The sequence below is a fragment of the Nelumbo lutea genome, chromosome 3 (assembly GCF_056320005.1).
Source record: "Nelumbo lutea isolate HS-2025 chromosome 3, American lotus-T2T, whole genome shotgun sequence".
NCBI classification, from domain to species: Eukaryota; Viridiplantae; Streptophyta; class Magnoliopsida; order Proteales; family Nelumbonaceae; genus Nelumbo; species Nelumbo lutea.
The window spans coordinates 55,294,709-55,305,943 of NC_142686.1; the positions used below are offsets into that span (position 1 = coordinate 55,294,709).

At 34.8% G+C, this 11,235-nt stretch overlaps 1 protein-coding gene across 1 annotated transcript; it reads right to left on the reverse strand.

Moving 5' to 3' along the window:
- Positions 1–118: 118 nt before the first annotated feature.
- Positions 119–7,925, reverse strand: LOC148865068 (protein unc-13 homolog). Its single transcript, XM_088974663.1, has 5 exons — positions 7,053–7,925; positions 2,579–3,460; positions 1,993–2,448; positions 1,568–1,754; positions 119–1,274 (listed from the first exon to the last, which is right to left on the reverse strand). The coding sequence occupies exons 1-5, from the start codon at positions 7,614–7,616 to the stop codon at positions 292–294; spliced, it is 3,072 nt and encodes a 1,023-aa protein (XP_088830789.1). The 5' UTR covers positions 7,617–7,925; the 3' UTR covers positions 119–291.
- Positions 7,926–11,235: the final 3,310 nt, after the last annotated feature.

The window sequence follows — 11,235 nt, forward strand, 5'->3', positions numbered from 1 at the left end:
TTCTAACCATTTTGTAGTTAAGTTTTATGTTAATTATGATCATTGTATTATTGTTGGAAAACCAATTAAAGGAAAGAAAATCAAAACCAATATCATGTTTTCTAAGTACATAACAAAATTTTGAAATATGAGAAGTAGTCAACTAATTAAAATAGTATATACATTTGGCTCACTTCTATTCCATCTTCTTTGTTACATAGAGTGAAAGCTAAATTCTATATGATAATGGTACATAACGTGGTGCTAATGAAGGTGATTGAACTTGTTACTCTGTCAATCATCTTCTTTTTTTCATTTTCTCTTTGCCATTTGAAATGTCCTCTTTAAGAAGCGATTAGCTATACTATCATTTCTATGGCATAACACCCTCAAGATTGTATTTGGGTCTGTTCTATTCCACTTTCCTGTGGTTGGGGGCATTGGTACTTGTTGCTGCTCTACACCAGCAACTGTCAACCCACTTGCTTCACATGCTACAATGCTGAAGTCCTCCACTATTTGCTCTGTGGATTGACCCATCAGTGCCACCACCCCTTCTACTACCTCTGCTTCCCTTTCCACCACCTCCTCAGCAACTAATCCCTCTCCATATGTGGCAAATACACGCTTGAGGCTCTCAAAATCCTCTTCAATCATTTCATGGTCTGACTTTGTGAAGACCCTACTATTTCCCCCAGCAAGTAATACCATGAGGTAGGCCTCAAAAGAAGCTTTCATTACTTCCTTTACTGCTAAAGGTTGAGCTCGATCAATGAGTATTGCAGCTAAGAGGGTTAGGTTCTGCTTGAGAATGCGCAATGCAGGGCGAATACGAGCATTTGCAACATCACCCACATAGAGGCTATCATAGAATACAGAGTTTGAGTCTAGGAATATAAGACGATAAGCAGCCACCTCTGAGACATGTTGACAGGCTTCTTGAATAGATGATCGAGCAGCATCAAAGTAGGAAGGTGATGATGTGTCAAAGCTTTGGCGATTGCTAGGAACACGGTTGAGTGATTGGGATGCTGTGCGAGGTGAGAGGGAGAGAATCTTGTCAATGGAATGGAGGAGCGTAAGTAGGTAGTTCAAGGTGTTGAGGCGGATGTACAAGCGTTGTGTCCCACGACTAGTCGATGGCCGAGGGTTTTGACCATCTATGAATCCATCTGGTTGAAAAGCTTCTACTCCAGCTTTGCAAGGGGCTGCTATCATCCATAACTTGTGAAACCTTGAGTCTCGACTGCATCTGGTAAGAGGGGGCAATGAAGGGATGTAATTTTGCTTTGATCCTAAGAAAACAAGGAAAAACAAAGACAATTGTTATTGAACTTTTGCCTCAAAAATGGGAAAATTCATAAGATATCAATGAAAAAGTTGCTTCTCCAACATCACTTTAACAAGGGAAAGCAAAGCACCCTCTTTGTAATAAGTTGTGAGAAATGCTAATACATTGCTCACTAGTAGAACTAGAGATGTACTACTATTCATCAAAGTATGATTAGAGATTAGTAAGAAAAATATGCAAACATAAGAACTTAACCATCCATTTTAAACTCTTGTAGATATAGGAAGGGATACTTACCGCATGATGCAACAAAAGAAGTGTAGTCCTGAAAGAGCAATTCTAGGCCATTAGCTAGATCATGAACTAAGTCATTAGATATTTCAACAGGGATCTCAAAGAAGTTTTCTATAGTTTCCTTGGCAAGATTTGTCAGCTCAATGGCTGAATGTGCATAAGGCTCTGTTTTGGACTTTGGATTCCATGTCTGAAACAAAATATCACAATTGATTAGTCTCACAACACCTAACAAAATCAAATTTGGTCCTGAGTTATTAGTTAACAAAGATTATATGGGCAATAATAATTCTCCATGTTCAACTATAATTCTTTTATAAGATGAATTTGATTCTTTAGTTTGGACAAAAGGAAGCTAAGCAATACAGGATTTTCAACCTTTTAGCTCAATACTGCTATGGTGTTGTGTTAGATAGCATGATAATTACCTCAGTTTCCTTGACTTTCTCAAGACACTCCTTTAATATTTTCAACCGTTCATCAATCCAACCTTTTAAGAGGTTCAATATGGTGGAGTGAACTTCATATGGTGTCATTTCCCTTACCATAGATTTGCCCCCATCTTCACAGTCGACAGAATCTTCAACTACCATTTGAACCAAAAAATCCTCTAGCTTTCCTGCTCTTTGCAAGACCCTAATGGCCTCATTTGTGAGGTTGGAAACTCCAGACATGTATTGTTTCAATACAGCTCCATAACAACTATGTAGGGTCACTACAGCAACTCCAGCTGCAATAGGGTACCATTTCTTCAGTATGGGACTGAATGTTTGCTTCTCTTTTATGGCTAATTCCTCTGTTTCTTTGGCCAATTGAAGGATAGCTTCAGTGGCATCTTCTTCTGCTTCAGTAGTCATGCTATTTGCATTCTCATTTTCTAAGATCTTTTGATCATTACAAAAAAGAGGTGAAAGAAATGAAAAAATGTTAGTTAGTTAAGTACTATATGTGTATTGAACTAGTTAAAACTAAATTTTAAAGTCCTATTTAGATAGAAACTCTAGTTTTGTGTACCTTGGTGAAAGCATTTCTTAGGGATGACCTGATGTAATAATCCACCCTATTCCCCATAGAGTTTATAGAAGTATCCTCTTTCTTTGGTGTCTCTACTTCAGGGTTTGCAATGTCTTCTTGCAATATCTTTGTAGTTGATAATGCAACAGAGAGAAGGTTTTCCATAAGTCCCTTTGTCTCTTTCTGAAAGTTTTCATGATAATCAAGCAATCTCTTCTCTGACCAACCCTGCATTGAAGTTAATGCTACTGACAAGATCTTAACATGCATGAGTTCTTTATCAAATATCTTAACATCATTTGTCACTTCAGCCAACATAGCAAGAGAAGCACATAACAGATCATGTTCTGTTTGTGATGTTGTAACATATTGCTGAAATAGGACCCATGTAAAACATACATTATGTATTAACTTGTCAATTCCTAGTGTAGACCATGTCTTCTTTATGAGCTCAAGTAGCTCATCAACCTCATCAAGGACTAATGTCTCATCCTTCATGTCAAAGATAGAGTGGAGGAGTGCAAGATACAAGTGGACATTAATGGGAAAACCATCTGCCCAATGACAAGCATCTGCATGGAATCCATGACCACTCCTCCATGACAATGAAACAACACAATTGCATAATGTTCTCATGGCTTCAGAGTTCTTTCCAGTGTCAATAGGTTTGATCTCACTCTCTTGAATAATGTCCCTGAGATGCATTGCAAAAGAGTTTGATCGGTCTATTGGAATTGCAGGATAAAGGAGGAGACCTGCTTCAAGAACTTTTAATTGACGCCTTTGCCAAAGATGGTATTCATGGGCATCATTGAATTCAGATGGTTTTAGGTGGCGAAGGAGCTCAAGAGGAAGAATGATTGTCTCAGGTCGCTTACCCATCTGTCGGAAACAAATAAGATAATAACAATTGGTTTAGCAACTACCAAATTTGATCAAGAAAATACACTATAGGAAAAAACGTAGGGAAGGGCATGCTCAGAGTCACATGCTACAACTCAATATAGCACTAATTGTCTGCATACTCTTAGAAAATTATTGAAGCTTCGAGAAGCATTTTAGTATTGATTATATACTTAGTATGATCTATTTTCCCCCTAATTAAAGCTTAAAAGGCTTGAATTGCAACCTTATGATAATGTGTTTCTATTTAAATTAGATTTTTTGCTCTTACAACCCTTGAATTTTGCAAAAAAGAAAAATCACTTTAGATTGTAGTAAAGTATTAAAATGGCCATTTTCATCTCGAACTATGATGAAAAGGCCTCTTTAAGGAAAAAACAAATTATGGTAAAGACGTAGTTTATAGGTCTGTTAGACAATGAATAAAATAATAAAAACATTCTTAGGTGGCACTAATCAAGTTTGAAAGTAACCACTTTACTAAGTAAATTACTTCAAGATCTATGATGGTATGAAGTTAATTAACTAAGTTAAATAAGTTACATTGATTAAGATAACTAAGTAAATTAACCAACTATGTAAATTAAGCAATTGAATAAGTAAATTAAACTAAGTAAATAACCTCAGTTAATTAAGTACAATCTGAATAAGTAAATTTACACAATTAAGCAATATTTTAAAATCTGATTCGAAAACTGAACCACTTTGGTCACTAGTTTCTAACGGTTCAATCTTCTTGTCTGAATGGATCAACTTGTAACAACTTAAAAAATTGCTGATGGTTTGACCGCCTAGGTCAGCAGGCCACTAATCAATGCAATGGTATTTTGCCAAAGAGTAGTTTGGGGTAGAGCTGGAACTAGTCTCCTGACCGATTCTTGGGCTGAATGGTCCAACCATCTAGGTCAATGATGATTTGAAAACCAAGAGCAGCTCAACCATTTAGATCAACAGTTTGCTGACCAAGCCATGTTTTGTTTTGTTTTTTTTTTTTTTAAAAAAATCCAGACCAAGTATAAAATAGAATCAGACAGTTGATCGATTCTTGGGTCAAGCAGTTTAATCACCCGGATCAATGATGATTTCAAAACCATGCAATTAAGTTAATTGACTAAATAAGTTAAGCTAAGTACACAGAGTAATCAACTTAAATAAATTGCACTAATTAAGAAAATTAAGCAAATTAAGCCAACTATGTAAATTAACCAATTGATTAAGTCAATTAAGTAAATTAAGTTACTATTAATTAAGTAATTAAATTAATTAAATTAATTAAAGAAATTAAGTGAATTTGTTTAACTAAGCAAATTTAGTTACTAAGTTAACTACGTTAGCTTAGTAAATTAGGTAACTGCTAACTAATATTACTTAAGGTAATTAAGTTAGTGTTTAAGTAATAATTTACTTTTAATTGTTGTTAATGATTTACTATTAAATTAACTGTTGTTAATTTAATAACTCTAACTTGATAAAGTCCTTTACTTCAAGGTTAATAAAATTTATTTTTCGAGTAATAGATTTTTCAACATCTAATTGCTTTTCAAACTTTAGGGTCAAAAGTTTTCTTTTAAAACCTGAGTAGTACCACATAATCATGTGTTTATTATTTTATTTATTGTCAAATGGATTTGTCAATGGCATCTCTAATGTTGTTTGTTTATTCCTTAAAGTGGTCTTTCCATCGTAGTTGGAGGGTGAAAATGGCCCTTTTAATTCTTTAGGGTCTAAAGTGACTTTTCTTTTTTTTTTTTTTTTTAATTCAAGGATTGTCATAGCCAAAAATCCATTTTAAATTAAGGACCTAATACCATATTCTCAACTCTAAATTGTTGTTGGTTGCCTAGGCTGAACTTTTAGTTAGTCGACCTTCTACATACTATATACTTGTTAAAACTATTTTTTGAACTCAACATTACATCAATGGCGTTTTATAAGATTTGTTGTAGTGCAGTCAAGAATGAATTTATGAAGGTCATGGAGGACTTTCAATCAAATGGTGTTTTAGAAATTAAATAAACTTAAATGCCACTTTGATTCCATTGATTCTCAAGAAAAGGGTGCATCAGAGTTCAAGGACTTTAGCCCATCAACCAAATGGGGAGAATGTACAGAATCATTATAAAGTGTCATCTAAAACAAGTAAGAATGTTTGGGGGGATGTAATCTCGAAGTCTCAAGGCACTTTTGTTGAAGGTTGTCAAATTCTTATTGAGGTTCTAAATTTCTAATTACTAATGCGATCCTAGATTCAAGAATAAAAAGTGGATAGGCTCGGGTGCTACCTATGATGGATGCATATGTCCTGTAACTATATATATATATATATATATTCTCTATTTTATTTTTTATTTAATTATAACATAATGGGTTGATCCATTTATTATAACATCATTGGAAAATAGTTTTATTTTTATTAGTTGGGATTTTAAATAGGTTTAGGTTTCTATAATGTTAAAATAATGGTTATGGGTTTAATTAGTGAAGTTTTTATTATAAATTAGTAGAACTCTATACTATAAAATAAAAATAAATATTCTTTAAATATAAGATTCAATGAAAGAAATTTGGAATTAAATCATTAATACATTAAATTTAGGCCTTAATGAGAGGTAAAAAGTTACAACCCAAATTATGTTTTCTACCTTCATAATAGCATAATAGAAAGAGACTAATTTCAAAAATAGTGAAATTTTTGTTAAAGAGAGTCTAAAACTGTTAGACACCATTCATAATTTTAATGTCGAACAAAATTTCATTTAAAAATAATGAAAATAATAACAGTTATTAAAATTATTATAAATGATTAATAAAATTAAATTTATTAAAAATATTTGTTCATATTAAATTAACAATAATTATTTTCTATAAATCAACATTAAAAGAAAAATAGGGATGGCAATTTTCCCCATCCCCAACAGGTTCACACTTCCCTGACCCGATGGGACTGGGGATGTAGATTGCTTTAGTGGAGTGAGGACAGGGATTAATTAATAGCGATCCTTGATTGAAGTTGGGGTCGGAGATGGGGAATGAGATCCCCACCCTGCCCTGACCCCAATTATATATATTAAATATCATTCATATTAAATATGAATTATTACATATATATCAAAATATATTTAAAATAGTATTTATATTTTAAATTTTTTATTTATTTTAAGTAATTTTATTTTTTATAAAATATTGTTAATTAAAAAAATTCTAGGATTCGAGTATCCACGAGAACCCATCCCGTCAGGGATCGGGATCGGGGATTTAATCCAAAATGGATGCGGGAATATCAGAATATAATCCCCGCCATTCCCAAATCCTAATAGATGTTTTAGACATTTTAGCTTGGTGTTTACCAGCCATGGAGGAATAGAATAAGCCATAAAAGGTGGTGTGATAGTTGTTTGTTTATTTTCCTGAAAGCTTGTTCACGTTGTTTGATTTTGATTTTTGATACAACGTTTAGCCTGAAAGCCTGAACCGAGCGCACCGGCGGACGACGGAACCACAACGGAAGGTGCATGTGAGTGCGATTCCAGGAGGAAAAGAGCACTCCATCCAAGTGTAAACACATACATACCTGGCCAACGAGGGTCCTCATGAGGGTTTTCCTAAGCCTGTTGTCGCACTGCTCCGACACCCCCATCTGGTGCCTCATGATCTCTGCCGATGTCAACGGCCGCTTCGACCTCATGGGTGGCGCCGTGTTAAAATTAAAACCATGGTTCATCCTGGTGTTGGAAGGTGGGGAGCCGCCAGCTTTCGGTGACGACGGGTTCGACCCACCCGTCTTCCTCTGCGAAGAAAGACGCTTCACCGACTTCAACCCAAGCAATCTCTTTGTGTTACTGGTTCCGGACAAACTTGGGCAATTAGGTTTGGTCCCAGCACCACCGCCGCCTCCGGCATCCTCGTTATCATGTGCCGAGTAGTACGCTAATGGGTTCTTCCCTCCGAAACCTGGAGACGAGCGGCATGCCGTGAAGAAAACCTCGTAGGCCGTCTCTCTCAAATCATCTCGGTCGATCCCCTCAATTTTGCCGAAGGGCCAATCGAGATCGCCTTCTGCTGATAAGTTGTATTCTGATCGGGAAGTCGTCGAGGAGCCTCCAATGGAGTCGCGGCGGGTGTGTTGATGGACCATGTGGAACGGTTGATCCCGAATTGGGATTGGAGAGGTGGAATGGAGGGCGCCGGGGGGAAGGGTTGGGAGTCAGAGTCTGGCGAGGAAATGTCATCAGATATCCGGCGCGAGAGGTGAGGATGGAGGGGTGATCATCGGCATAGAGATGGATGGGTGACGTTGGTTTTGCCAGCGATATCATGCGAAGAAAACGAGAAGCGAGGAAGGTGGAGAAAACAAAACAACAAGTCTGGAAACCCGAAAGAGGAGATAAAATGGAGATCAGGGAGAGAGAAACGTTGGCTGTCTATATTTAGAATTGCTTAATTTAATTAATTTAATGTATTGCCTATATTTATATAATATATTTGTCTGCAACCTTGACATTGCTTCATGTCTCTAACCCTTCGATGCATTTCTGTGGCCGTCACAGCAGTACATCAAAGGCCGTGATTCAAGGTTTTCCACGTTGAATGCATGGACATAAATCTACATGCACGTAGGGTGATTAAATATAGTTGTTGTAAGTTTCGGAACCAATTGAAACCAATTACCATCCAACCTTTCAGGTTATTACTTATTAGGTAGGGTTAAGTTTCAAATTCTTGGGACTAACCTCCACCCTTCTTGAACCATGGTCGTGATTCAAAGTTAGTTTTAGCCTAGCGCTACTCCAACTGATTTTTCCATGTTGAATGCATGGTCATAATTCTACATGTAGGGGTGATTAAATGCGTCAATTCTATGTTCTAACCGAAACCAACTGGAACCAACTTCCATCCAACCTTCCAGAATTATTTGTTAGGGTCCAGTTTTATAAATTCTTGGAATTAGCCTCCACCTAGTTTGATTATGGGGTATCAGGGGTTTATCTTACATGAACCAATTTAGATAACTGACCTTGATTGGCCTTGGTTGAACTAGTTTGGGTATAACAAATTTGAATTTACCACACCGTTTTAAATGATGGATTAATAATTATGTATGTGTTTGGTTTCGTGGGCATTTATATATGGGGTGTTGTGTTTATTAAAAAGTGTTACTTTAAACATTCATTGTTTTTGTTGTTTGGTTGGGTGTTTCATGAGCTTTTCAATTAACACCCCATAAAGCTATCTTCCATCTCAGCTTACAATGCTTCGGGTAAGCATTTCATTTCAGTAAATGTTGGGGCGTTGGGAGAAACCAAAATTTGAAGTTTCCCCTAATGTCTCATGCACACATAAATTCAAATGTTTCTGTTTTTTAGTGTTTATTTGATAAACGTTGAAATCAAACAATGGTTTCATTTACGATAAATGCCAACGCCTAAGTGGCACTAATGTGGTGGCGTTTTTCTAATAAATTCCAACAAAACCAAACATAGCCTATGTTATATTGTTTGGGCTGATTTTAGATTGTATTATATTTGCATTGAGATTGCATTTAATTAAACTGTGGAATGTGTGTGAAGTTGACTATGAATTAGTGATGAATATGTGATATTTAATTATGTTGTTTATAGATTATGTTTTATTTTCTTTGAGATTGAATGTCTCTATATGTGTGTGTATGTATATTTTTTTTTTGTTTAAAGGGAAAATTCATTAAAATGAGCAACGAAGTAACAACATTAAGATAAAGGCCTATTAGATTCTTGGACTGGTAGAGAGTGAATCCATCCTAAACACTCATTCACAAAGAAGCCAGACTCTTCTAGATCCTTCTTTGCTAGCATATGGGCAACCATATTTCTACTCCTATTTACATGAAAAAAAACGAGCATTTAGGCTAGAAACTTCAGCTAAGATGTCCTTTCAACAGAAAAAAAGCATATGCAAGTAATTCACTCTTTCCACTAGACGTAACTTGGACAAGAAGCAGGCAATCGGACTCCACAGTCACTTGATGAACAAAGAGGGATTTAACTAAGTGCTTGTTCATTTTTACTAAAGTCTGATAACAGAATGCCTATGAAAAAGTAGTAACAATTACATTTATAGGTGTATTGGAGTTGGTGAACTTTTCTTGGTTCTGAAGTCTAAATGTCGAGTTCTAAACAATGACAATTGACCATTTTAACCCTAGATATGAGAAGGTTTGTCTAACTATTTAAAAAACTAATTGACAAATAATTAAATTAATATAAATTAATTAATAAATAATGGAATTGATAAAATTTGTAAATTATTAATTTTTGTTAAATAAGTAAAAAATTATGTATTAATTAATTAAAATAGTTAGTTATTAAATAATTGAATAAATAATAAAATAATCATTACTAGATACTTAAATAATTATAAATAGGCAATTAAATAATACATATATAATTAATTAATTATACAATTAGATGACTAATTAATTAGTATTAACTAGTTAACTAATAATTTTTAAAAAAATATTTCATTATTAATATTTTATTTTTATTTTATTTATTATTATTTGGCCATTACTCTGGTGTAGTTTAAGCTGAAAACAAGAAAAAATAAGGGAAAATTAGAAAAAAGAAGAAAGAAGAGAGGAAAAGAAGAGAAGAGAAGAAGAATGAGAAAAGAAAGGAGCATATCTAATCTATTTCTGACTCCCAAAATTGTTATTTATATGTTTCTTTTACAAAGAGAACTACAGTGACATATATGCCCGTTCTACCTAAATCAATAATTAACAAATAATAACAATAACAATAACACCAACTAAAAATGACCCAAAATGACTAATAACAACTGATAGAAAACATCAACTAATAAGGCAGGGACAACACTAATTTATTGGGTAGTTTTTCCACACTCCCCCTCAAGTTGGGAATATATATTGGCAATTCCCAGTTTGCATAGTTGAGTCTCTAACTTGACCCTTGTAACAACTTTGGTGAAGAGATCAACAAGCTATATATCTGAGGCAACATAAAGAAGGCACACTTCTTGAGAGGCAACTCTTTCTCTAATAAAGTGTTGGTCCACCTTAATATATTTGGTCCCATAATGATGTATTGGATTATGAGCAATATTAATACCATCTTGGTTATCACTAAATAGCATTAGGGGCCTTTCATATTCAATCACTAACTCCTCAATTAGTGATCTTAGCCATAAGACTTCTACTACCCCATTAGCCATAAATATGTACTATGCTTCAACACTAGAATAGGCAACAACATTTTGTTTCTTACTCCTCCAATAAACAAGATTGCCCCCAATAAGGGCACAATACCCTATCATCAACATATCCAACCCAGTTTGCATTATTATAACTTCTATTTTCATATGACCATTATTCTTGAAGAGTATACCTCTACTTGGACACCTCTTCAAATATGTAAGTATCCTCTCAACTGTAAGGAGATGGGATGTTTTAGGAGACTGTATATATTGACTAACAACACTAACAACAGAAGAATTATCCAGGCATGTTAGAAAGAGGTAGATAAGCTTTCTAATCAGTCGTTGATACATGGTTTTATCTTCAAGTGGCTCACCCCTTCTACATTTATCTTATGATTTGGCTCAATTGGTGTGTCTACTAGTTTAACTCCCAATTTTCCAGTTTCTTCTAGGAGAGTTAAGGTTAAACCTGTTTTTCTTGAAAATGATCAGATTGAGCCTATACATAGCCAAATTTCTCCAAGGCATGTCTAAAACTATCAAAACATGACCTTGGAAGC

What these genes read in the sequence shown, in the direction of transcription:
- LOC148865068 (XM_088974663.1), bottom strand. Translation starts at nt 7,616, where the DNA reads ATGGTCCATCAACACACCCGCCGCGACTCCATTGGAGGCTCCTCGACG. An exon ending in TGAGGACCCTCGTTGGCCAG is followed by an intron (nt 3,461 to 7,052) that starts GTATGTATGTGT and finishes TGTTTCCGACAG; the next exon opens with ATGGGTAAGCGACCTGAGAC. An exon ending in TAAGAAATGCTTTCACCAAG is followed by an intron (nt 2,449 to 2,578) that starts GTACACAAAACT and finishes AATGATCAAAAG; the next exon opens with ATCTTAGAAAATGAGAATGC.